At 47.9% G+C, this 25,950-nt stretch overlaps 3 protein-coding genes across 17 annotated transcripts; 2 read left to right on the top strand and 1 right to left on the bottom strand.

Annotated features, from left to right (window-relative positions):
* Positions 1-44: 44 nt before the first annotated feature.
* Positions 45-4,180, bottom strand: LOC125980841 (gap junction beta-4 protein). 2 transcript variants are annotated; one of them, XM_068652903.1, is made up of 5 exons: positions 4,007-4,180; positions 3,362-3,526; positions 2,500-2,725; positions 1,956-2,257; positions 45-1,873 (listed from the first exon to the last, which is right to left on the bottom strand). In XM_068652903.1, the coding sequence occupies exons 3-5, from the start codon at positions 2,668-2,670 to the stop codon at positions 1,531-1,533; spliced, it is 816 nt and encodes a 271-aa protein (XP_068509004.1). In that variant the 5' UTR covers positions 2,671-2,725; positions 3,362-3,526; positions 4,007-4,180; the 3' UTR covers positions 45-1,530. The 2 variants fall into 2 exon arrangements, with proteins under 2 accessions (XP_068509004.1, XP_049596363.1); XM_049740406.2 differs by lacking the exon at positions 3,362-3,526 and having other exon boundaries at positions 4,007-4,179.
* Positions 4,181-5,021: 841 nt separating this feature from the next.
* On the top strand, positions 5,022-8,926 carry LOC125980843 (protein tyrosine phosphatase type IVA 2). 2 transcript variants are annotated; one of them, XM_049740411.1, is made up of 8 exons: positions 5,022-5,180; positions 5,594-5,734; positions 6,004-6,167; positions 6,237-6,595; positions 6,668-6,760; positions 7,016-7,146; positions 7,442-7,516; positions 7,772-8,926. In XM_049740411.1, exons 4-8 carry the CDS (start codon positions 6,500-6,502, stop codon positions 7,881-7,883), a joined length of 507 nt encoding a protein of 168 aa, XP_049596368.1. In that variant the 5' UTR covers positions 5,022-5,180; positions 5,594-5,734; positions 6,004-6,167; positions 6,237-6,499; the 3' UTR covers positions 7,884-8,926. The 2 variants fall into 2 exon arrangements, with proteins under 2 accessions (XP_049596368.1, XP_049596367.1); XM_049740410.1 differs by having other exon boundaries at positions 6,237-6,760.
* A 755-nt stretch (positions 8,927-9,681) lies between these two features.
* On the top strand, positions 9,682-25,779 carry LOC125980832 (apoptosis-stimulating of p53 protein 1). Of its 13 annotated transcripts, none has more exons than XM_049740365.1 (26): positions 9,682-10,018; positions 12,683-12,830; positions 13,901-14,008; positions 14,377-14,438; positions 15,458-15,556; positions 16,510-16,635; positions 18,395-18,490; positions 18,885-18,941; positions 19,024-19,144; positions 19,219-19,298; positions 19,367-19,543; positions 19,609-19,749; positions 19,829-20,024; positions 20,288-20,416; positions 21,409-21,467; positions 21,624-21,900; positions 21,959-22,180; positions 22,249-22,458; positions 22,593-22,746; positions 22,818-22,855; positions 22,923-23,287; positions 23,445-23,582; positions 23,659-23,792; positions 24,274-24,440; positions 24,544-24,735; positions 24,828-25,779. In XM_049740365.1, the coding sequence occupies exons 1-26, from the start codon at positions 9,689-9,691 to the stop codon at positions 25,022-25,024; spliced, it is 4,023 nt and encodes a 1,340-aa protein (XP_049596322.1). In that variant the 5' UTR covers positions 9,682-9,688; the 3' UTR covers positions 25,025-25,779. The 13 variants fall into 13 exon arrangements, with proteins under 13 accessions (XP_049596322.1, XP_049596324.1, XP_049596325.1 ...); XM_049740369.2 differs by having other exon boundaries at positions 9,683-10,018; positions 24,536-24,735; positions 24,828-25,019; XM_049740367.1 differs by lacking the exon at positions 16,510-16,635.
* The last annotated feature ends 171 nt before the right edge of the window (positions 25,780-25,950 follow it).

The following is a 25,950-nucleotide window of genomic DNA, read 5'->3' as shown; positions in this document are numbered from 1 at the left end:
ATCTATTTCTTGTTTTCACGAGGTCTACAAACACACTGCTCTCCTTGTTTTGTCACATACTTTTAATGAGAAACGAGAAAACCATTTCTAAGCACTCACATCCAGCAGAGCTTCATCCGTGGAGGACCCGTAAAAGTTAAGCATTGTATCGAATGAATGACATCACACATGGCTCTGATGTTAGCACCCCTAAATGTTGGATGTGGAGCCAAGTAATAAGCAGGTCTGATGAATAAGCAGAAAATACGCTGCCAGCAACAATAAGGTGGCGACAGCATTCAAAAAGGAATTCCGAAACATGCAAGTTTTGGAATCTACACATCTGCTGGGGCTGCAATTCAAGAGCTCACCTTGAAATCAAGGACATTGAGTCCATCTATCCCCATCTAAACAAACAAATGGACCCTATGCAGCACGAAGCGTTAAGGGGCAGCACTAGATAGGCCGGCCCGCCCGCCTGGCTTCTGGGAATGTCTTTTTTTTCTTATAGAGGTGTGTGTGTGTGTGTGTGTGTGTGTGTGTGTGTGTGTGTGTGTGTGTGTGTGTGTGTGTGTGTGTGTGTGTGTGTGTGTGTGTGTGTGGTACCCTCTAGTGCAGGGGTGTCAAACTCATTTTTTTCGGGGGCCGCATTGTAATCACAGCTTCTTTATGACATTCTCCATTATGACTGTCAACCCAAATAAATGTATGAGCACCTCAGATCATATACAGTAAAAGCTACAAAACAAATTGACAAATAACTCGTTTTCAAATCAGACGAGTAAAAATTGGTCAAATATTAAAAAAAAAAAAAAAAAAAAGATATTAAAAGTGAAGGCAATTTGCAATTCCAGTCATGACACACGAATTTGATGCACAATTTGTCTTGGCGGGCCACATAAAATGATGTGGCGGGCCGTATCTGGCCCCCGGCCGGGCCTTGAGTTTGACACCTGTGCTCTCGTGTGAATGTTGGCTTTGAAAATTCCCTCTTCCAACTAGCGTGACCTGAGGGACCTTTGGAGCTGCTTGTGAACAGCTCACTCATTATAGTATATCTTATAAACATTGTACATTTGACGTCAAGCGAGTTTGTTTATTACCAGAGGTCCACAGGGAGTTGAACAATTATGATTGATTCCCACGCACATAACCATGATTTGTCATACTACGTGGATACAAATTTTGGAAAAAAAAAAATCACTGCAAATGTGAAATGAAATATTTCTTTGGAATAACTTCAATGAATTGATGATTTATCGAGGCAAAATCATGCGAATCCGCTCACTGTTCAAATACCTCTGGACTCATGTACGGGAACACATTTGTGTTCAACAGCAAGGGCTCTCACGTAAGATACTGAGACATCACAGTTCAGTGACATGTCGCATTTTCTGCACCCGTAGTTGTCCACCTTCAGCCAAGGTAGGAGCTCCAGCATTTTCATTTCATTTCATTTCAGTCAGTCAACGTGGCGTATAGATACGTATGTACGTGCAGACGTAGTATGTCCGTCCGATCTTCGACCTTTGTCAGGGCATAAAAAAAAGGTCAAAGCGTTGTGATCTCACCCACCTCCCTCCTCTTCTCTTTCATACTTTTGCTTTGGTTTGTGTCAGTCAGCGTGCGCTCAGTCTCTTTGTACAGCGACCTGGGCGGGGCCATGTTGGTGAGCTCGTGCTGATCGGCAAACATGATCCTCTGGTTCTCGCTTCGGACCTTGAATCTTTTGACCAAGCGCTTGCCGACGAGATAGAACATCTCGCAAATGCACATGAAGATGCACAGAGCACTGGAGGTGACCATGAAGAGCATGAAGATCTTTTTCTCCGTCGGCCGGCTGATGAAGCAGTCCACCGTGTTTGGGCACGGCTCCAGTGAACACTTGGATAATCTGAGCCGGAGAGACGTGATTACAGCCAAAGCCATCAAACGCAAATCTCGTCCGACCGACGTGAAAAGGAACGAGCGTTTACCTGGGCAGATCGTATCCGTGGTAAATGCGATAGAGAATGTACAGGAAGGCCATGTCGAATCCGGCTTTGAAGACCAAGCTTAGGAGATAAGTCCACCACAGGCCTCCTCTCTTCTTGCCGGGGTTTGCGTACAGGTGAGAGCCTTGGTGCGACTCCACGTACTTCTTGTCCTTTTCTTCTCGGAATTTGACGTGAGCCATCACCAGCAGGGACGGGCAGGTGATAAATATCAGCTGCAGTGCCCACAGACGGATGTGGGAGATGGGGAAGATGTGGTCGTAGCAGATGTTGGTGCATCCCGGCTGAAAACAAAGTCAAACGCGTCAAAGAGTTTTCTCCGCTCCGACAAGAGAGACGCACGCTTGCAAACGGCTGGCTGACTCATTGGACAAAGCGTTCCGAAAGTCCCGTCAGCGATGCCGATCGCTGGCGATACGGACGGATTGGCCCCGCGGGGAAGGCCTTGAAGCCACAGCATTCGATTCCGTTTTTGGGGACAAAGGTAGAAGTGAGCGAATGTCGTCAAACGCTGGCCCCATCTTACCTGCCGCGTATTGCACACAAAGTCTTTGCTGTCGTCGCCCCAAACTCTCTGCGCTGCCACCACAAACACCAGCACGCGGAAGACAAACACCATGGACAGCCAAATCCTCCCAAAGGCGGTGGAGTACTTATTGACTCCGCTCAAGAGGCTTTCGAGTCCCGACCAGTTCATCCTTGCGGCCTGAACTTGTCGAGGTTAGGCAAAACGACAGCAACAAATGCACCGCCTGTAAGAGAAAGGGAAACAAAGTGAGACGCCCCATCACCGTTCAACTCCTGGCAACAGCACGGCAATACAAGAAACAGAATCGGCGTCAATAAGGATCGGCCGCGCCTCGCTCTGACGTCAGAGCGTGACGCAAAAGCCTGCCGGGCGGGCGGGCAGGTAGGCGGGCAGGCAGGCAGGCCGGCAGGCAGGCAGCCAGGCAGGCAGGCACAAACTTGCATCAAGTTCTTCACGGCAAGTCAAACATCCAAGAGAAAAAAAACGTGCGTGACACACGCATCCATCGGGTGGGTGCCTCACAACTCATTTCACGCTCATCTGACAAACCAAAAAATAGCCTTCAATTATCATTGAAGTTTGTCACAGAGGGCACAAAGTGTGGATATACAAAGTCGACACACCCCTGGTCAAACACCAAGACGTTTTTGTGCTACAAACAATGAGAGCAAGACACTTTTCTCCAAACAGGTGATTGATTGATTGATTGATTGATTGATTGATTGATTGATTGATTGATTGATTGATTGATTGATTGATTGATTGATTGATTGATTGATTGATTGATTGATGTCATGATTGTGAGCCGTAGGCTACGACTCAATTGAAAAGCCATCTCTTTTAAAAGATGCCGGCTTACTACTCAGACTTTGTGACAACAGTCCTGGAACATTGCTGACAAGAGAGCAGGTTCCAGTATGAAAAAGGGGAGGGAAATCCTTCTTGAATAGCCTCGACGGTGCAACAGGCCTCTTATCCGTGAATTCTTCCCGCATTAGTCACGGCTCACCCACTCAATGGTTTGCTTTGAAAGAAGAAAAACAAGATTTGTTTGGTTTTTTTTATTCCCCTCCCCCCCCTCCCAAACAGCCAAGGCTCAGCATTGAGACCCATTCTGTTTCAAGCCGACAACTCGGGCTCTCCTTGGCTTTGACCTTCAGTGATGCTCGATTGACAAGATGTCAAGTCATCTAACAACCTACAGTATGAATTCGACCCCCATCACCAAATCTGAGCGACAAAACATGTCATCGTCATTTGATTGTTGATGAATGACAATGATGTGAATCACTTTCTAACTCAGAAGTCAGTCACAGCCAGAGAAGAGTGGAAGGCAACGCCAATAGTAACGTACACTCTCCCAATCAAACAAACAACGTTAGATGTAAAAAAACAAGCCCTAGGACAAACTTTCAAAGCATTCACTCGTGTTTCTGTTCAGACAAGGATGTTGAGCTTGCCACAGACAGACACAGTGAAACCAGTAAAGCAGATTTGAACTTACCTAGTGCTGAAAGCTTCCTTCAACTCCAAAGAGTAATTTCCCCAAATAAACAAGAAAGTATCTGTCAATTTACAACAGCATCTTAGCCTCGGCTGTGAAACAGCTGTGAACAACTCTTGAGTTCTTTTCCGCCTTTCAGGGATTGTCTCTTCCTGCTCGCCTTTTCCACAAATCTTGCCAAACCAGATTCAGAGGCTTCTACGTCATCTCACACAAACGCACACACACACACACACACACACACACACACACACGCACACGCACGCCCGCACGCACGCACGCACGCACCGAGATATACACGTGCCCTGTCTTGTCAGACAGGCTTCAACATCTCAAGGAATGGGAAAGAAGCAATCAGTCTGTATGGTTTAGGGGAAAATGAAACTAAATGTAAACCCTCTTTTTTTTCTTGATTTAACCACAAATGACTTTGTGGAGATGAAGCGTGTGCCACAGAGCCACACCCGTCCGTCCACACAGTATTCAAATGTTTCAAGGGCTCTTTGAAATCCCAGCTGTGTAGGAACACAAGTATAGGAATACTAAAAGAATTTCGGTTTCTTTGTGTGTCTTTGGCATGTGGAGAAACTGACAATAAAGCTGACTTTGACTTCTCATTTTTGGAAATGATATCATTCCAATAGCCACCTACTTACAGTACCTCTCAATGCAGTCGCGTTTGTTTAGCTAAACACTGTATTATGAAGTCAGAAAGAGCCTGTATATAGTGCTCTTTGACTTGCTTGTGTTTATCAAGCCATCGATGTACATTTGGACCTCTCTCTCTCCCTCCCTCCCTCCCTCCCTCCCTCCCTCCCTCATTGGAGATTGGCCCAATGCTACCATTTTTACATTCGTTTTGCTTTGTGCTATGCAATACTGATTTGGACTTGAAGTGTCAAAATGAGATAGATGGCTTGGCAACAAATACCAAACAGGGTGATTATTGCCCAGTCTCTTTAGGTGCTGTTCACACTCCCGTCCGCAAGGTAGCGCTGTTGTACCGCTTTGCGATCCGTCATCTTAATGAAAAAAGAAGAAGAAGAAGAAGAAGAAGAAGGTGGGCGTAGCAAGCTGTTCACGGATTGATTTGGCCATATCGCGTGTATTCGTTTGGAACGTTGTCTGGTTTTTGTGATCCGCCTTTTTGGAAACCCTTTGGTCCGAATTAACTGTAAGTGATGTTTGATCAAGCTTTCTCTTTCTTTTTGTTTTTACATGCCATGTTTTTGCGTCGAGTGTCGTAGTGTAGTATCACGTCAGCTGCTTCGTTAACGTTACATTGCAACTCGGTTAAGTCGAGTACAATTCCAAGTCCTATTTTGGAAGTCATTTATCGGACCTATTTGTCCCTTTATGTGCTCTCGATGTCTATAAGAAAACCCTGAAACCGTGAGTGGGTTTCAATGTCACTTGTGTCAGCGCCATCGATTTTTGTCAACGTGCTCTAAATGCGCATTTCAAATATTTGCAAGAGCACACGTGGCTATTTGTGAAGGTGACTTTGTCGAGTAAACGCTCACTTGATCGTTGTCGCTGCAAGCTCCCCTCAGCTAATGTTGTTTCTTTCTATTGCTCCGCCCGCAGCTTAGCATCAAGCTAGCAGGCCGTTGCCAGCCGTGAGCAGAAGCAAAACATCAGCATCTTCATCAATGGTGTGTCCACATCCAACAGCCGTCACATTGTCCTGTGTGTGCTCAATGAACGGTCTCCTCAGCGCACATCACAGTGAGTCTTTGCTCCTTTCACATTGACTTGTTGAAGTGTCAGAAATGTACTACTACCCGCTAAGAACTTGATGGCACCGCAACTATTGGTGATTTGTGCACTTGTCCCACCAAGAATACAATCAAAGGTATTTCTAAACCCAAATTGAAAGAGCAACCTTCGAGTCGTTTTACTCGCAGAGGCACCCTCGGTCATTGAGGCAGTAAGGATAGCCATTGAGGTTCCCATATAGCTGCGCTATTGCCTTTCTCTTTGTTGTCTTTTCCCAGGCTGCTCATGCTCATGTATGGCAGTTGCAAGGCGTGAAAGGGAGTTCTGCCAAGCCCAACACCTGCTGCTCATTGTGGACAAGTGAACCACCGGAAAGACGGAAGCAACCGTTGCCATTCACACACGCACGCACGCACGCACGCACGCACGCACATACTCACAGGTAGGGAGGTAGGTCTGAGTGATAAATAATAGTCATCGTAAAAATATATAACACACACTGTCTTTGCAGATCTTCCCTGTTGTTGTGTCAAAGCACATGAAATTCTGGTGGAACAGCAGAGGCTTTGCTGATTTGTCGGCTCCGCTTTCCCTCTCATCGGTTGCTTGAGTCGAGTTCCTTCTGTGGATGGATTGACCTTTGAAGGCTGGCTTGATCTTTTTTCATTTGCTCCCAACTTTCCCATCTCACTTATTCGAAGAGTTTCTCTCCCATTCAACCTGCATTCAACAAACCCATTCGCCATCAAGTGGAACACTTCTGTGGGTGTCAAAATGAATCGACTTGCCCCGGTGGAAATCTCTTATGACAATTTAAGGTTCCTCATCACGCACAACCCCACCAATGCACAGCTCGGGAGGTTCATAGAAGTAAGACCCAATTTGAATAACAGCTTTGAGAGGATGCTTTTGTGTCGTACTGAATTGTGTATTGATCCAAAGGATCTAAAGGCATATGGCGCTAACACCCTGGTAAGAGTGTGCGCCGCGACCTACGACAAGGCACCGGTGGAACAAGAAGGCATTCGGGTCCTGGTGAGTGAGGTGGTGAAATCACATGTTCGCTGATGTGCGTTCCTGGCGGGCGATGGCCCTGTTTTTTGCCTTAACAACTTGCCGCTGCGCACGTCCCCGCAGCTGTCCGTTTTCATGCTTACCCAGAGTTGTGTCATGGGCTTAAAGGGATCATCTGGCTGGCTGGCTGGCTGGCTGGCTGAGATGGCTAACCCATTTTTTATTTATATATTTATTTATTTATTTTTTTCTTTGCACACATTGCCTTTGTTTCAGGATATGCCATTTGAAGACGGCTCTTCCCCACCCGATCAAGTGGTTGACGATTGGCTGAGTCTTTTGCAGAGCAAGTTTCGAGATGAGCCCGGCTGCTGCGTGGCTGTACATTGCGTGGCTGGACTGGGAAGGTACGTTTGCCCTCATGCCAGGCCACAAATCCCACTGCCGCCGCCGCCGCCAATGTAGCGTGAACACTGACCCATTTATTGGTCCATTGTGACGCGTTTCATTGGTCAGATGTGATCAATCTATTGGCGGCGTGAAGCTCACTCGTAACAATCCACCAAGCCTAACTGCGTCACATTTAAAGCGGCAGGCTTTCAAAATAGTCAATCGAATCAGTCTCCTAAAATGAAGCTGCTGCTGCTGCGACAAAATTCCAAAACGGACAGCTGGACTTTCTTTTTTCTTTTCTTCCCCCAGAGCTCCCGTGCTGGTAGCCATTGCTCTGATTGAGTGCGGGATGGCATACGAAGATGCCGTTCACTTCATAAGACTGTGAGTACACGAGGACCCAATGGCACCTTTTTTGGTCATTTGGGCAATCTCTTCAATGGACGTGCGTCAATTTCTCTCTGCCTCGCTCGCTCGCTCGCCCGTCCGCTCGCTCGCTCGCTCGCTCACTCACTCACTCACTCACTCACTCACTCACTCACTCACTCACTCACTCACTCACTCACTCACTCACTCACTCACTCACTCACTCACTCACTCACTCGCATGGCAAGCATCATGATGAATGTTGTTCTTCAGGAAGCGTCGTGGAGCTTTCAACTCAAAGCAGCTGCTTTTCCTGGAAAACTACAAACCAAAGCTGCGCTTGCGCTCCAAAGATGCTAACGGGCAGAGTTGCACAATACAGTAGGAAGCAACAAGCAATCGTCAGCGTGGCTCAAGCATGTTTTTAGATGATGGTATTTCTTCAATAAGTTGAAGATGTCTGTGAAACATTTCATGAAGATTACCCTCGGAAGCAATTCCACTTTCTAGAAGACTTCTCATCTTTGTCGACCATTTCCAATGCAAAGCACAAGTAGGACGTCATCCCTGTGGACACGTTTCCAGCCTTTTCTGCAAGGCCTTCATGCGCTTCTTCCGAGATCCTCCGCAGCGCCGTCCACATAGGCTTTTTCAGGTCGTTCACATCTTCAAAACGATGCTCTTGATGACTCCCTGGAGCTAGGGAAAGAGAGAGACAGAGGGAGAGAAATAAAACACACAGAGAGGAGTCAATTCAATAGGGAGCAGCAGAGAAATGGTTTTCTCTTCCAGCCATGTTATGGTGAAAGTAGCAACAAACAGCTTGCTTTTCATGGCCCATTTCCGCTGTGGTGGCATTTGGCCTCCAGGTTCTACTCCGAGATCTCTCTCGCTCTCTCTCTCCCACTTTTTGGTCTGAGTGTCAATTACTCTGGATTTTAAAGATTTCAAAATAACTCGCAACTTAAATATAGTATAGCTATGAAATAAAATAAAGCTTGCCATCATCTTTGGTTAGTGTGCAGCAAAGATTTATGGCACAGTAAGTCAAGACCCCCCCCCCCTCGTATTTCCACTTCTCATTTAACATTTTTATGTTTATCATATTTTTTTGTCAAATAGGATGATTTGACCTCTACTGGTGTCCATAACGTAGTACAGATAATGTTTAGAAATGATTTTCCATTTTCAAATATATGTCAGTTTTAGGCAATTGTTGCTCTATAATACAAATTAATTGTACCAACTATTTGTCCCATGTTCCTATTTGTGTGTAGAAGAATAGAAGAGCATTCATGTTGCAACGATTTGCCAGTGGCTCCAGTTCCCTTCAAAATATTTACTGTGTGGCGTCTACATATTATATATACGTATATACATATATACATGTGCTGCATTTTCCCTCTTAATAAAAACGCTGAAGAAAAACGCCATCTTACCATTATTTACCAATCTTACCATTATTTACCATTGCTTGTTGATCCTGAATTATCATCAAAATGCAAAACGAAGCTATGAAAAAGTACTTTTGACTTGACAGAGTATGCAAACGGACGGACGGGTTCATAGACCATTAGAAGCCGCCCCCTGGGAACTCGGCGAGCAAAACAAATCGGTACACTAATTGTGTACAACGATTCCAGAGAAGCTCACGTTTTCAGGGCATGAAGCTCAAACAAACTTTGAAATGGGAAAAATAAGATTGGAGAATTCCGCGTCTCGCCAGCATTGATTGGTGTTGTTGGATTTTGTGTCCGCTAGAGGGTGCCAACATCTCATTTACAAGCACCGCGTCGTGAACCCTGTTTATCATACGAAATCTTTTATGCTCCAAGCTCTCTTTTATTGTGACTTGGGCAGACAATCAAATAGATCTGGGAAAATAAAAGACGCAATCAAATGAATAATACGGGCACTGTTTGAAGACTGCTAGAAGACTGGTAAACACAAAAATGTAACCTAATTCTAATCGGGATGGGACGATGACGTCCACGATGAATGAGACAGCAGTGAAATGGAAGAGCAAAGAATAAAATGCTGTTTTTCTCTTCAGCTTGTTTGTAAAGACCATTGTAAGCTTTCCTTGGGTGGAACGATCAAGAGGGAAGAAGGAAGGAAGGAAGGAAGGAAGGAAGGAAGGAAGGAAGGAAGGAAGGAAGGAAGGAAGGAAGGAAGGAAGGAAGGAAGCGAATGAGGGGAGGGGTTGACAGGAAAGGAGGGAGCAGGAGTTGGGCTTTCCATGCATCTGGATGTCTGCTGCGCTCGAGAAACAAGTCCGGGACTTCTTGTATGGTGAAAAGCGTGGACGAGGAGAGCAGAGCGGAGCAGAAGGCTCTTCTTCAAACAGGGCAAGGCAAGGGAAGGAAAGGCAACGCAAGGAAAGGAAAGGCAAGGAAAGGAAAGGCAAGGGAAAGGAAGGGAGCGCTGTGCTTGTGCTTGAGCTTGTGCTTGTGCTTGTGCTGCGCTGCGCTGTGCTGTGCTGCGCTGCGAGCAGCAGGAACACGAACAGGAATGTTGCCGGTGAGTTTTTCATTCATGGGACGAAGAACGACATGCAGTGGGGTGATTATTACTCTGGGCCAATACCAATTGGAATATCGGCGAATTTCCCTTGAAGCCCATGCAAGTTATATCAATGTATACAAATGGACTTTTATCTCCAATTGATATCCTTATTATAGGCTTGTGTTTTCCGTACCATCAGTCAGTTGTGATTGAAATGCTGGCTGGTTCGGTAGTTGAAGACATTCATGATAGTATTACAAATGAATAGACAAGAATAAAAAAAACAAGAATCCATTTGTTGTTTAGTCTGTTAGAATAACTCGTTCGTGAAATACATTACTATTAGTACTGATATCCAACAATTTTAAGAAACTATTGCGGTACATGCTTGGGGGGGTGCAGAAGCTTTCAAACATTTTCTTCTATTGCACATGCAGCTACGTTACTGACGGTCACCTGACTTTCGGCAAGTTAGTTCCCACTTAGTGACAGTGTGAATGGGAGTGTCTCGCTCTAACTGTGAGTGAGTGAGTGAGTGAGTGAGTGAGTGAGTGAGTGAGTGAGTGAGTGAGTGAGGCAGTGAGCGAGCGAGCGAGCGAGTGAGTGACCTAACTAGGGTGATGCCCATCCTTATCATGAAGTCAATGAATCAATTCAAGAATTTTGAGAAAATAACACATTCAGTTGATCAGGTTTATATGTTCTGCTTTTTCTTTTTTCTCTTCGCATGCTCGCGCGCGCACACAGAGCTCTTTGTAGCTCATGTCAAGGGAACAATGCACTGAAGATATAAGGACGTGTTTTACTGCTGGGAGAAATAGAGAGACAGAGAGAAGTTGTCCGCTCACTTTTGACCTTCTCTTTCTTGTCTTTTGCTCTTGCACTGGTGTTTTGATCCAAAGCTCCAAAGAGCTGACGATGGCTGTTTCAAAGTGGGATTTTTGTCTTGTTTTTGGAAGGCAGCTATTTTAAGCACTCAGTGTCAACAAAAATAGACTCTCTTGAAAAATGTCCACCCACCTTCGCAGTTGACAAGTCACGTTCTGCTGGCGCTCACATCCATTGGCCTCAACTGTGCACGGATAGTTGTTGTGACTCCAAATGATTTCTCTCTCTCTCTCTCTCAATTAGGTCGAAGCTCGTGTTGAAGTGGTCATGTGTGCTTCTTGGCTACTTGACAGCGAGCGCATCCTTGTGTCCATATGTGGCTGGGTGGGTGGGCAGAGTACTAAGTACTATATCACCTTCATTGTGTTCAACCCTGAGACTTTCTGATTGATTTGCTCTTTTCTTTGAGACAGCAGCATTCAAAAGTCAAAGTCAGCTTTATTGTCAATTTCTCCACATGCCAAAGACACACAAAGAAACCGAAATTTCGTTCCCATTCAGTCTCCCAAAGTACTTTTATACTACATGAAAGAAAAGGTACGTACGTCATAGTTGAGCATCTTGGGACTGGACAGTATGTACGGGTAATGAGCGTGTCATCAAAAACATAGTACCTACCCATATGCAGGAATGACAGTGACGGTGTGTGCAGAGCAGACCTACGTCATGATTCTTTTTGCCTTGTTAGTTAGTTTGTTGCTATCGTGGCCAGCACAGTAAGAGCTTAGCAAGGGGTCTCCAAGCAACAGCTGCAAAGGATTGTGGGACGTTAATATCAGCTAGATCCATGCAACAACAAATCTGGGATGGGAGATTTATTATTAGTGTGTGTCCATGTGCGTGTGTGCTGAGCTGAGCGAATGGACAGGACATACTAACAAAAATGAGATGGAATAAGGAGGATAACGTTGTTGGCCACTTTTAGTAATGACAGAAGCTCCCATTAAGGTGGAGTGTACGTAGCTTATCGTGATGGACTTGTGGTGCTAGTACTACATGGCTCTTTGGGTGTCTTCATTTCAGGAACTAGTCCAACATGACTTCATTTGGAAAATGTTGAAAATACCAACATGAAATCCCTTATGGGGATGTTGGCTGAATGATGTTCCCCCTTCAGGATTTGCGTGTGTGTGCATTTGTGCTGGTGTTTGTGTATCTAATCCAAGATTTAGGGAATGTATCCCTGCTCTGTCTGTCTGTTTGTCTGCATGCAACCAGATCACATGATCTGGATAGGTGTGTACGATACGAGGGATTAGCGTGTGATTAGTAATCGTGTGTTGTGGGATACGGAAGAGTGGATGTGAGTGATGAAGACCAAAAACAGTGGGGCTCTGATGGCTGGCTGGCTGGCTGGCTGGCTGGCTGGCCGGCCGGCTGGCTGGCTGGCTGGCTGTGTGTGTGTGTGTCATTACAGCCAACTGTTGAGTGACCGTCTGACATGACAGCAGCATCAGTCAGTCAGTCAGTCAGTCAGTCAGTCAGTCAGTCAGTCAGTCAGTCAGTCAGTCAGTCAGTCAGTCAGTCAGTCAGTCAGTCAGTCAGTCAGTCAGTCAGTCAGTCAGTCAGTCAGTCAGTCAGTCAGTCAGTCAGTCACCTTGCCTCTCATGACTGCTTCACAAGCCCAATCATGTTCGAATTAATATCAATGAGATCAATATGAATGTTCGTAAATGCAGGGCCTCAAAATGTGCTCATCCCAAAAGACACGTCATCCCTAAAGAAGACCAGCTTGAGAGAGAGGCAGATGACCATGGAAGAGCAATAACACGCTCGTTTGTATGCTCCAAGGTGATCCTGACAGTTTACCTGAACGACACACAACAGATGCTGACCGAGGTCCCGGTTACTCCTGCAACCAGAGTTGGAGATGTGGTGGAATACTGCAAAGAGGCAGGCGAAGGAGAGTGCCACTTAGCTGAAAAATGGAACGGACACGGTGAGTCATCCCATTTCGACGTATGTATGTATGTATGTATGTATCTTTTGCGAAGAACACAAGTGTGTCGCGATTCAGGAAAAATAGCCACCTTGGAAAATGGCAATAACAATACGCAGCCCTGGCGTTACAATGTGAGCTATTTATCTCTCTTTACAGTGGCCTCAACAAAATCATTCACAATCAATTGTTGTTCCATTCGTGCTCATTATGCATTGTGGGGCTGTGTTGTTGTTGTTGTTGTTGTTGTTTTTTCCCAACATTTCACCTGAATCTTTTTTCTGGTTGCACATCGGATGCATCTAGTGAGCGTAGCGTGGACGCTGGGATCGGCACGTGGACGCTGGGATCGGCATAAATAAAGCCAAGCCCATGAAAACATAACCTCATTTTATGCCTTGTCAAACTAAGCGGCTCAGTCTCACCCAGCGCAGTCCATCACGTGCAGACACTGGGAACCACTGTGGCCTACATTCATTCATCACACATTACGTACGTGTGACTGACTGAATGTCAGGCGACTGATATAAAAGCGACGTTTTTGTAAGGTTGACCGTATACTGTACATCGTCATGGACACAAGTCAAGTCAAGTCAAGTTGATTTGTATAGCCCTGAATCACAAACAGTCTCAAAGGGCTTCACATAGCCAAAAATGGACAATTATTCTCAATGAATGATGTGACGTGTCTTAAGGCTTCAAACTCATGGCTGACATGTTTGTTGTCGGCTGCACTCATAGAGTGCTTACAGCTCTTGCTTTTATTGACAATTCATTGATTGCAAGTGCTAAAGCAATCTCAACTATTGTGATAAGTCCACCTTGACGATGCCACACGTACGTACGTACGTACGTACGTACGTACGTACGTACGTACTATGTACGTGTGTCAAACAGCTGCTCCGATTCAACCTCGAGGCAGACTGCAATAGATGATGTCAACAGTTGACCAGAGCGCTTGAATGGCAATGACGTATAGTAGCCTAGCCGCTACTACCTAGCAAGCATGTCAAGCCAGCGAATGGAATCTGAGTGAGAAAATTCTTCCCCCTCCTTGTGTCTCCTGTCAGAACGAGTTCTCCCTCAGCAGTTGTTACTCTTGGACCTCCTTCAGCAGTGGGGAGCAAGGAGGCCAGAGGTCAGCTTCTACCTGCGACACTGTCCCTCCTTGCCACGAGGTACGGCACGCAAACATTGGCTATACGCAAATCAATCACGAACGACTGTCATGTTTTGCTTGTGTTTGAAGTGATAAGGCAACCTTGCTCTCTGTCTGGAGAAGAAAAGTGTTTAGGAGACTTAGAGGCGAGGTCAGCAGCGGCACGCTCACTAATTAGCCCGATCAGATTATTGGAATGATATAACATGCATGGTGCAACGCAGAATGGGAGAAGAAATATTGATGACTTGCTTCATATCATCCACAATGTATCATTGCTTGTTTGAAAGTGGCCAAGGATGTTGGAGCTGAACAAAGTTGAGCGCAGAAGATGAATGGACGGGTGACCAATTGGCAAAATGTCAACGTTTCTGCTTCCTTCGACAGGAAGTCAGCAGCCTTTGGAGACAACTTGGACCATGGAAGCTCCAGAGGGCAAGAACACCAGTGTAAGACGTGCGCCGCACCGACACGTACTTTTGCAGTGTTTACGAGTGGATACAGTAGAGGACGCGCACAAATCTCGCCACAGTGGCCTTTCAAGTTGGATCAATGTCAAAGGAGCAGCTATTTTGGTCCCTGCTACCAAATTTGGGGCCTTTACACATGTTGCTATTGACCACGTTTGTGTGAAACGTTCTTGTCTGTGAGTCAGTCATAGTGTGCAGGCGTGCGTGCGTGCGTGCGTGCGTGCGTGTGCAGGCGTGCGTGCGTGCGTGCGTGCGTGCGTGCGTGCGTGCGTGTTGGCCAGTCAGTGAAGGTGGGATTAGCTTGGTCGCATGACATAACCAGACTAAGAGGATTGTTGGCCAGCCAAACAGCTCCTCCTCATCCTCCTCCTCTTCCCCTCACCTTTCTCACTTCTCCACTGTTGTCTTTTGTGGCTTTCTCCATGGAGTGATTTTTACATCTGCTGCAAAGACCAAAAGAATTTAAGGTGCGGCTGCACTTTGGAAGGGCGGGGGGTAAGTCCCGTGCATATATATCTATATCTATATATAAATAGATATAGATATAGATATAGATATATACACACTATATATAGCACCGCAGCGCTAGCCATGCGTCAAAACAATACTGTCAGCAAAGTGGATCTATCAAGCAAGCACTGTAAGATTTTTGGAACTCTTGCAAACGGAGATAGCCTCGACATCTCTTGAATACAATTCAATTCAGGGAGGCTGAAGCGCTCGGAGGTTGGTTCCGGGCCGCTAATTGAATTGCCGCGATCTCGAGAAATGGAAAAACCAAGCGATCTCGGTGTCCCACCGGTATGGGGCTTCGCAGTCTGCGTGGCGGGCAACAATCAAATTCATGATCGAATCCTACCGTATGTATGACCAACTACAATACAAACAAAGTATTTAAAAGGCTAGTATCAACTGTAATACCCACTGAGTATTCAAATCTGGCGTTTTGGAACCTAGGGGCCTGGCACAGGTTCAAACAATTTCATTTGTTGTTTCAGATTTGGTTTCCAAGTCCTGCAGCCCCCACACACCCACACCCACACCCCCACACACCCACAAGCTGTACCTCGATGATTGGGCCGCATTCCACGTGCATTGTGAGTGCGCATAAGTCTATCTACAGTATGTGTGTGTGTGTGTGTGTGTGTGTGTGTGTGTGTGTGTGTGTGTGTGTGTGTGTGTGTGTGTGTGTGCGTGTGTGTGTGTGTGTGTGTGTGTGTGTGTGTGTGTGTGTGAGTCAGTGATTGGCAAAATATGACGCAGCAGGAGGCAGATGTTCTCCCAACATGTAGTTGTGAATCATATGAGCTTGTGCGTCACTGGGCAAGTCGAAAGAAATTCTTGGACAAGCGGCCAATATGACGACATTCTATTCTTATCTAACCTTCTCATCTTTGTCACGACACACATTAGAAGGCAATGGTGCTGTGAGAAAGTGCGAGAGATTGAGTATTTGTGAGGTCACTTAGAGGTTGTGTGTGTGTGTGTGGGGGGGGGGGCGTAGTTGGTCAGGTGGGGAGTTGAGACTTGTGATATGGTTGCAGCAAAAAGCCAGCTGCAGCAGCACCACGACTGAGTGAAGCAGAGGTGAATGAATGCACACATGGAGAGAGAGGCTTGCTTTCATTCTCCTCAAGAACATAATGAGTAGAAAGAAGGGATCCAATGCATACAGTGTATTGATGTTAACTGTAGTAATTATTGCTTGCTACGTGAGATGCTCACAATAGCAGTGACTTTATAAGGGAAGGGAGGAGGGAGGGAGGGAGGGAGGGAGGGAGGGAGTGTGGGACACGCAAAGAAGGGAGCGAGCGAGAGAGAGAGAGAGAGAGAGAGAGACAGAGTAGGTGTTGAACATGATTGCGCATCAGTGGCGGGATGGGAGAGAAAGTTGTGAGATAAGAATGGATTTGTTTTGACGCTGCCTGCCTGCCTGCCTGCCTGCCTGCCTGCCTGCCTGCCTGCCTGCCTGCCTGCCTGCCTGCCTGCCTGCCTCCTGCTTGCCTCCCGCCTGCCTGCCTGCCTGCCTGTGGCATCCTTTTCCCATTAGAAAGCACCAAGGCTTGCCGAGACCATGGAGTGGAATGAGCTGGATTTGGTGCAGGAATTTACCCTTGAAGGGCAATGCAGCAAAATCAAAGTCCGCTCCTGCAGGATCACATGGGACAGCCTGCAGGTAAAGACTGCATGCTCGTTTCAGTCACCATGCAGCACCGTCTGCACCGTGTCCATTGCATGAGCGGCTACCAAAGCCAAAGCCAAAGCCAAAGCGGAGAGCCCTCAAAGTGCTGCGCAACGCCGCATCTTACCCTAAATACGGAGCGTTGAAACAAATCTACAACACGAGAGCTTGTGTCAAGAGCAAGGTTAGGCAAACCGGATGAAGCCAGCATGTCACGTTCATTCATCGGTAGCAATTAGAAGAATTGATCTTATCTTCACCAACGGCAGTAGAATGATCCAGAATAGGCAATGGTGTGCCACTAAAATAGTCTTTGCACAAATGAAATTGTTCGCCGCGTTTTTGGTGCATTCTAAATGAGCCGAGTCAGCACTTTAGTGAAGCCACATCAAGGCACACAACGTTTTTGCCGCTTTAGTTCGGTGGAGGTCTAAAAGCTGTAATCATCGCTGCCTTATTTGGGAAAGTTGAACGGATAAGTTGGGTGGACGATTCGGATAAAAGTAGGGGTGCCCAATACGTCGATTTAACGTCCAAAAGGTTTCATTGGCTGCGGCGTATTGAAAGAGATGTTCCCAACGTCAGCGCTCGGTTGCTCCTGGACTAAGATGATCCATCTGTGAGTCAGCATCAGGAGCAAGTGAGGCTTCACCATTTTGTTTGGGGATATCTCCAGCTAGCAATCTTCCAATTGCTCCAATGCAACACGAAGGTGCCCTCAGATGCTGTTCAATCAACAAATTGCCTCCAACAATGTCAGTCACGCTACAACATCAAAGCGTCAAACCTTACTCTTTCGTCATTGTATCCTCGCCACTGGCCATCATTGCATTGGATGAGGATTTGATGTGCCTGTGTGTGCGTGCATGCGTGCGTGCATGCGTGCGTGCGTGCGTGCGTGCTCAGCTGATTTGTTTGTGAGTTAACATAAACAGTAAGAGGAAGTGGCTGGCTGGCTGGGCTGGCTGGGCTGGGACCTTCCTTCCTTGATATCTTGCATTCATGATTCTCTCTGTACTTGTGTATCTCGAGAGGGGATCTCATCTGCAAATGTTGAAATGAAATGCTGATAGCATTTGAAAGTTTTATTTGCTTGCTATACCCATTATAATCTCTCAAGGGAGTTTCAACACTACTGTTATTTTGTGTTGCACAGTGACGAGATCACATGGAAGCCGTCCGTGTGCGTGTGTGGGGGTGTGCGTGTGCGTGTGCGTGTGTGTGAGAGAGAGGAGAAAGAAACATGTGGCGGGTGTGCCTGTGTGAATCATTTTGAGCCAAATGTCTCCCCAAAGACTTGGGGTGGTGCCGCTCTACATAGTATTCCAAAGCATCGGTCCCTCCAATTGAGTCTGTGACAGGACGTTACGGATGTGACACTGAAGCCAGGCCATAGAAATGAGGCCATTTTGAACGTAATCCTATAACGCTGTCACCCTGCCAAGGCCACCAGCTGCTAACATACGTACGTCGTAACATTTGTGTAGCAAGCGGAAGAGCCTCAAATGTCAAGTCAAACATGTGTGCACACTATCTTGTGTCACGCTCGCTTTCCTCTCGTCGTTTATCGGAGTAGTTTACTGCCGTAGTTCTGATGTATCTCTATCAATCTATCGATGGATTAATCTACCAATGGATCTATCTATCAATCTATCAATGGATCGATCTATCAATCTATCAATGGATCTATCTATCTATCTATAGAATTGATGAAGAGCACATTGTGCATTCTTTTCCCGTCCCTATTGTGTAGGTTCCCCGTGTGGAACTCACCCTGTCTGAGCTCCAGGAAATGGCCACAAGACAACAGCAACAGATCGACGCTCACCAACAGATGTTGGTGGCCAAGGTAACTTTTTCAACACATCAACCCGTCATTGTCGCTTAGTTTAGGATTGTCGTCCTCCAGCAGTTACAGTCAGACCGCTGAGTACGCAGTGTGTCTCAGCGTGTCTGCGCTGTAAAGATCACGGCTCCTATTTTTTCGGCTCGGATGTTACCCAGGTGGAAGTGTCAAAAGTAAATAGCGGTAATTGGCTTTTTTTTTTTTTTTTTGGAGCGCAGCTACGTAGCTAGCAACAGTATAGGAAGGAAATGAAGTCATCAGGAAAGCACAGCTGCTGGGATACTCGCGACTTGACTCCAGAGAGACAGGAAAGCCTCCAGGAAAGGAAAAGAATGAGTACAAATGCAAGAGTTCAAGCAGATTTAGACGAGGCATATTTTCTTCTCCTCTGCTTTAGGAGCAAAGGCTGCGGTATCTTCAACAGGGAGGCCGATCCAACCAGGGGCAGACACAGGTGGCGTGCCATCCAGATGCCCAATGCTGAAGCAAAAGTATGACCCGACGCACGCATCTGGTTTTCTCTTCTCCTCGTGCAGTCGGAAGCTGAGAAACTGCAGCGCTTAAAGGAGCGAGTGGAGTCTCAGGAAGCCAAGCTGAAGAAGATTCGAGCCATGAGAGGGCAAGTGGACTACAGCAAACTGATCAATGGGAACCTATGTACGCCTCAACACGCAATACTTGACACTCTCAGCATAAAGCTCAATGGATACGTATGTCTCTCCTGTGTGCAGCGGCAGAGATCGAGCACGTGAGCAGCCTGTTTCAGGAGAAGCAGGCTGAGCTGCAGTCTGCCGTGACCCGGGTTGACCAGGTATCTCGGGCGGGGGGTGGATTAAGGAGTCGACTTCATGGAATCATTTGTCATCTCTTTTTGAACAGCTGAGCCAACAGCTGGAGGATCTGAGGAACGGACGCCTGCAGCTGCATTCTATTGCCTCCCAGCAGGGGGCGCCCAACAGAGGCGCTGGAACGAAAGCAGCGCCGCCGCCGCCGCCGCTCTCTGGCCCTGCTGCCCCTGCTGCCTTAGAACTGAGGAAGCTCTACCAAGAGCTGCAGGTACCGATAGCACATTGCGCTTTTCAAAATGCACACTTGTGGACGACAGCACGTTTGCGCGTCAGGCTCGCAACCGTCACAACCTGGAGCAGAGTGGCAAGCTCGCGCACAACAAGGAGGTGCTGAACAAGAGAAATGCTCAGGTGACCGTGATGGATCGACGTATCGGAGAGCTGAGGGAGCGACTGCACAAGAAGAGAGCCGAAGTAACCTTACTTTCACGCCTGATGCTTTCCCCCTCGAGTCTTCTTCGCCTGCTTCAGGTTGTGCTTTGCGTCTTTGCAGTTGAGCCGTATGAATGGCGGAGGCCCTCCTTCTCCTCAAAATTCCACCACTCGAGCAAGCGGCGGCGGCGGCGGCGTGTCGGGCCGAGTGGCCGCCGTGTGCCCTTACATCCAAGCTCCGGCCGAGGCGGGCTGCAAGCTGTTACCTGACGCATCCCCCAAATGGTCACAAGTCAGTCCCACGCGCTCCCTTTCGGGTGGGTAGCAAGGATTGCCCAATCCCTTTGCGAAGGGCACAAGATTCGCTTCTCTCTAACTGGCTCTCTCTTTTTTTCCGTCGATTGCCTGTCCCTTTTGTCTTCTTTTGTCTGTTTTCATTTTCCACCTTGGCGTCTGTGGCTACCTGGTTACGCTTATGGTCACCGTGGTCGTATTGGCGCTCGTGTTTCCATGACGGCTGTCCCGTCGCTCGTGCTTTGCGCTTGCCGTCGTGACTGACCACCCACGGCGGCCAAGGCAGACGAGAACAAGAGCGGCATCAGGAAGCCTCCCAGCCAATGGAAAGTGTCGGATTTAGACACGGTCCTGTCGCAGCCAAATGACTCGTGTGGGCGTCCCAAATCTCCCCAGGGGGACAAAGGGAACAACAGTGAGTCTTTATGTTCAGTGCCTCGCTTCTCCATTCTTCTGCCCTACTCATAGACTGACCATCCGATATCAAAGGCAAGAATGTATGCACAAATGCAACAGCAGGATGGAGTAGCAGCACAGGGAGCGAGTCCTTTTTATGAATCCCACGCTCATGTGAAATGCCAAAGCAAATGGCGCAGCAGAGTTATTTACGCTCTGGACTTGCTGGCTGTTGTAAATCACGTCAACAGGCGACTGACAGGCGGGCAGGCGGAGCTGGCTACAAAATGAATTAGAGGAAGCTGGCGCGTCGCGTCGCGTCGCGTACAGTCTAAGCTCCTGCACGCACAGGCCATGATAATGGCTGCAGATGCGTGCGTGTTTGCTTTTTGGGCAAGTGGAGAGTCCTGATCTCACTTTGGAGCTGTATTATACAGCACAAATGTGTTTTTCTAAAACGGCGCTTTTATATTTGTGAGTGAGTGGCTAGCGAGAGAAAGAAGGGATCTGTCAGGATGCATGGGGACATAATGTGCTGTGGAGTGAGTGCTTCACTCTAATCTGGACTCCCAGGCACATAGCCAAGTTTCCAGCAGCCTGCGGAGAGCTGACTCTTTGCTTCCCGTGGCCGGCCGGCCGACCGCCCACTTTCCTCTCGACGTTGTTCTGCAGCTGATCTTACAAGTGCGAGTCTGCGGCAGTCCCACGACGTGGCCGTGCCAAATGATGGCTGTGGGATTGTCCCATCCCACAACAAGCCACATCTAGTTGTCATTTTCCATATTCTGTAGTTTCATCTTTTCGACATACTATGGCCGGATGCGAGCGTTAGTGTAGCCTGTAAGTAACGGCTGGAAGTATATGACACAAGCATCCGTCCATAACTTGTAACCCCAGCCAGGCCTTTCCCTTCACTTTCTCATGCTTGTACTTTTGTCTCTTTTGGGGCATGCTGAGCATTGACTTGTTCACTAAGCTGCTGCTGCTGTTGTTGTCTTTGATGCCGCGCAGCTAATGAAGCATCGTGGCCTACCGTTGGTAAACATTGGAGGAGCAACAGTGCAGAACAGGTACACTTTGCAGCTTTGACATTGTCTCAAGTTCAATCAAACAGCAATTTGGTGCAATTGTCCCCATTAAGTGAGGCTTTGACTTTGAAACTGAGATGCAAGGTCTGCACAGGCGTGATTGGATATGGGATTGTTTTTTATTTTTGTTTTGCTCAGCATCTCCCTTGCGGTTACGGCACCTACCCCAGCAGCGGCAGCAGCAGCAGCAGCAGCAGCAGCAGCCGCCACCACCAGACAGCAGGGAATCACCGTTCCACCAGCTCCCTGCCTCGATCGGCTCCCGGCACATTGGGATGGCCTCGACCCAGCGCTGCCGCCGCCGCCGCCGCTGCCGCCTCGTCTTGTTCAACCTCCTCCTCCTCCTCCTCCTCCTCCTCCTCCTCCTCACAGCAAATCCAACAAGGCATTGCCGTCCCTCCAGATTCAAACCAAGGTAAGACGTTTTCGTGGGCTTTTTTTTTCCTTGCTGCCTTCTCACGCCTTCCTATTAGGCTCGCAGCCTTCGCCCTTGGCATCTCAGAGCGAGCGAACGGATCCCCCTCCGGCGGTGGCCGTACGTCCTTACGTACCCGAGCACGCGTCCAGACCGCAGTCTCCTCGAAAGGGCCCCGCCTCCATGAACAGCAGCTCCATCTACAGCATGTACCTTCAGCAGCCTCAGGCCAAGAATTACGGCTCGCTCAGCAACAGGAGCGCCGCCACGGTTAAAGCGGGTAACCGAGAGCGAGCTGACTCCAGACCGTGGAGTCTTTCTGATCATGCTTTCCTTTGTGCCCCGCAGTCTACGGGAAACCCATCCTGCCCACCTCCTCGGCGTCTCCGTCTCCTCTTCCTTTTCTCCACGCAGGAATAAAGACAGAAGACAAGGACGTTGGAGGAGGAGGAGGAGGAGGAGGAGGAGGAGAGCCTGGCGGCGATGGGCCAATCCTTCCTCCTCCCAGCGTGGACAACATTCCCCGTCCTCTCAGTCCCACAAAGCTCACTCCAGTTGGTAGGTTGCGAGCCCTTCTGAAGCACACCTTCTTGTGGCATACGTATATGCACATAGGCCGGCTGCGTGTTTGAATCTCGGTAGATTCGACTGAATGGTTTTGAAGCAACGCTTGCGTTTCCTTGTGTCTCCAGCCCACTCAGCTCAACTGCGCTACCAGAATGACGCTGATCTGGAAGTTCTCCGCCGTCGTCTCAGCAATGCTCCGCGCCCTCTGAAAAAACGAAGTTCCATTACGGAACCTGAGGGCCCCCAAGGGCCAAACATTCAAAAACTACTGTACCAGAGGTTTGTGCTGAACTCGGTTCTGCTTGACAGGCCTCGTCCGTACCTTGAACCTTGGTCATTTTCATGTGCAGGTTTAACACTTTGGCAGGAGGCATGGAAGGGGTCTCAGGTAGGATGTCAGTGACTCGCATCACAATAATACTCGACGGTGAAGTTGTCAACCCTCTCTCTTTTAGCCAGTACTTTCTACCAGCCCGACTGTCTTTTGAGCGACATGGACGCGATCCACTCGGCCGAGGGGGATGTGGAAGCAGGTGAAAAGCATGCTGGCTTGTCATCAGAGGACGCAGAAGTTCAAAACTTGAACTTGGACCGCCGGCGCTTATCGCCCCCCGCCGCCGCCGCCGCCGCCACCGAGACGGCCACGGTGGGAGAGGAGAGCAAGAAGGGCTCTCCGTCTCCACAAAGCCACCTCCCCTCGACCCCCGATAAATGGGAAGATCAGAACAATAACAATAAGAGCGGTTCTTGTTGGGCCCACGGCGTGACGAGTCGGGCCTCCCCTTCGGCCTCACCGCCTGGCCCGCCTTCAAGGCCCAAGGTCAAAATGCACGGCAGCATATACTACGTCTTTTTCGATTTAGCATCGAGTATACGTGTATACGTGTCAGATGACAACTTGAGTGTCTGAGTCGCACGCACTTATGGCTAGCAATGGTGTGTTATTTGACCACTGGTGTGTGTGGCTTTGTCCTCAGGCGAAGCGAACCAATTTGAAAAAGCCTTCTTCGGAGCGCACGGGCCACGGGCTGAGAGTCAAGTTCAACCCCCTGGCTCTGCTGCTCGATGCGTCCTTAGAAGGAGAGTTTGATCTGGTGCAGAGAATTATCTATGAGGTCAAAGGCCCACTTACTACTGGGACAAATCATTTCATGAAGAGATTGAGTCCGGAGCTAAAAAGCTGTCTTGTAGGTGGAAAATCCCAGTATGCCAAACGACGAAGGCATTACTCCTCTTCACAACGCTGTGTGTGCTGGCCACCACCACATTGTCAAGTTTCTGCTGGACTTTGGAGTCAATGTCAATGCAGCGGACAGTGATGGATGGTCAGTGCCTTCACTCACTCGCTTACACGTTTGTTGGTAGCATTTGCCTCGCTCACTGACTGACTGACTGACTCACTGACTCACTGACTGACTCACTGACTCACTGAGTGACTGACTCACTGACTGACTCACTGAGTGACTGACTCACTGACTGACTCACTGACTGACTGACTCACTGACTCACTGACTGACTGACTGACTCACTCACTGACTCACTGACTGACTGACTGACTGACTGACTCACTCACTCACTCACTCACTCACTCACTCACTCACTCACTCACTCACTCACTCACTCACTCACTCACTCACTCACTCACTCACTCACTCACTCACTCACTCACTCATACGTTTGTTGGTAGCATTTGCCACAGTCTACAGTCGTGTACGTATTCACAGTGGTTGATGGAACTTGATGGTGTCATCTGTGAAAGTAATACTGACAGCATTTGGATTTTCTGTCTGCTTTCCTTCTCGTCAGGACGCCTCTGCACTGCGCCGCTTCGTGTAACAGCGTCCACCTGTGTAAAATGCTGGTGGAATCGGGGGCAGCCATTTTTGCCCAAACAATCAGCGATGTTGAAACGGCAGCAGACAAGTGTGAAGAAATGGAAGAAGGTTACACGCAGTGTTCGCAGTTCCTTTACGGTAAGTTCTGATTGAACGTGGTGGCTTTTTGAGCAGAAGGTCACTGGGAGAATTCTACATACGTACGTACATCCCCACCAATATCTCTGTGTCAGGTGTACAGGAGAAGTTGGGTGTGATGAACAAAGGCTCGGTGTACGCGTTGTGGGACTACGCGGCCCAGCAGCCCGACGAACTGACCTTCAGCGAGGGCGACGCCCTGGCCGTACTGCGACGGCGCGACGACACCGAGACAGAGTGGTGGTGGGCTCGACTCAACGATGGCGAGGGATACGTTCCCAGGAACCTGCTCGGGGTACCACGCTGAGCAGCGCTCTTTATTTGAAGACGGATTGGAGTTTGTTCTTTCACGGTGTCACAGTAGCGGCTCTCTCTTCTTGTCTCCAGTTATATCCCAGGATCAAACCCAGACAACGCTCCCTGGCCTAAGTCCGAGCTCGAAAGCCTCGTTGGCAAAGAAAGGAGAGAAGCGGCCTCTGCCGTTGACGGAGGCGCGAGAGGAAGGAGGAGACAAGCAAGTTGCTCTTGCTGGCAACAAACTGATGCTACCATTTGAAAGTCATCCCACAAATACAACCGAATAGTAAGCTAAATATGAGCTAAAGAAAAAACATCTCGTGGGCCGCTCAGATTAGATTTCCACGTTGGGAACATTTTTAGAGAGTTCACATTTGGTCATTTGGAAATGGCTACTTTTGTATGCTTTTCTCAGAAATGCAAAGACCCAGGTGGCTTCTGTTGTTCTTCATATGTAACCTTTGAGTTGGATGTGCTGATTGAGAATGCAAGGTGAATGCAAATATTTGCTTGACTTCGATGAAAGTGAGACGCCGGTTCTGAGCTTGCAGTTGAGGCGGTCGGAAAATCAATTCCAAGCAATGCTCGTTTGCAAAAGGGGAGCGTGCTCAAAGGGTCGGTCGGCCAATGTAAACCGGCAATAGAGCGGCCTGAATCCGCCCCTGAACTGAACTTTGCAAATGCTGCTGAGGAGATGGATGATCAACGGAAGGAAAAGAAGAATGTGCTTGAATGCTTTGAAGAGGATTAGGATGCAGTCGGAAAACCCAAGTACATTTGGACAGGTTGGAGGCAACAAAGTGATCCCCTTTCTGTAAAACTCCAAATTCCACCACATAATACCGCAACAGTACTAAGCAGCTTTTCGAATCTCACTCGGATGTATTTTGGGGAAACGGGTTAAAAGAAACACTCTTACTTGCGCTTGTGTCGAGAATGTATCGCTCACAAACTGTTGCCACTCGATGTGCATTTAGAATTTCACACGGAACCATTCCTCGTTGTGTATGATACAAATCAATAAAACGTGCACAATCTGAAACGATCTGTGTTGCACTATGTGACTGCAAGGCTGGTTGGTTGAAATTATTTATGTGTGTGTGTGGATGGATGGATGGATGGATGGCTGGATGGATGGATGGATGGATGGATGGATGGATGGATGGATGGATGGATTTATTTATTTATTTATTTATTTATTTATTTATTTGAT

The sequence above is a fragment of the Syngnathus scovelli genome, chromosome 14, assembly GCF_024217435.2.
Source record: "Syngnathus scovelli strain Florida chromosome 14, RoL_Ssco_1.2, whole genome shotgun sequence".
NCBI classification, from domain to species: domain Eukaryota; kingdom Metazoa; phylum Chordata; class Actinopteri; order Syngnathiformes; family Syngnathidae; genus Syngnathus; species Syngnathus scovelli.
This window is presented reverse-complemented; position numbering and strand designations above follow the sequence as displayed.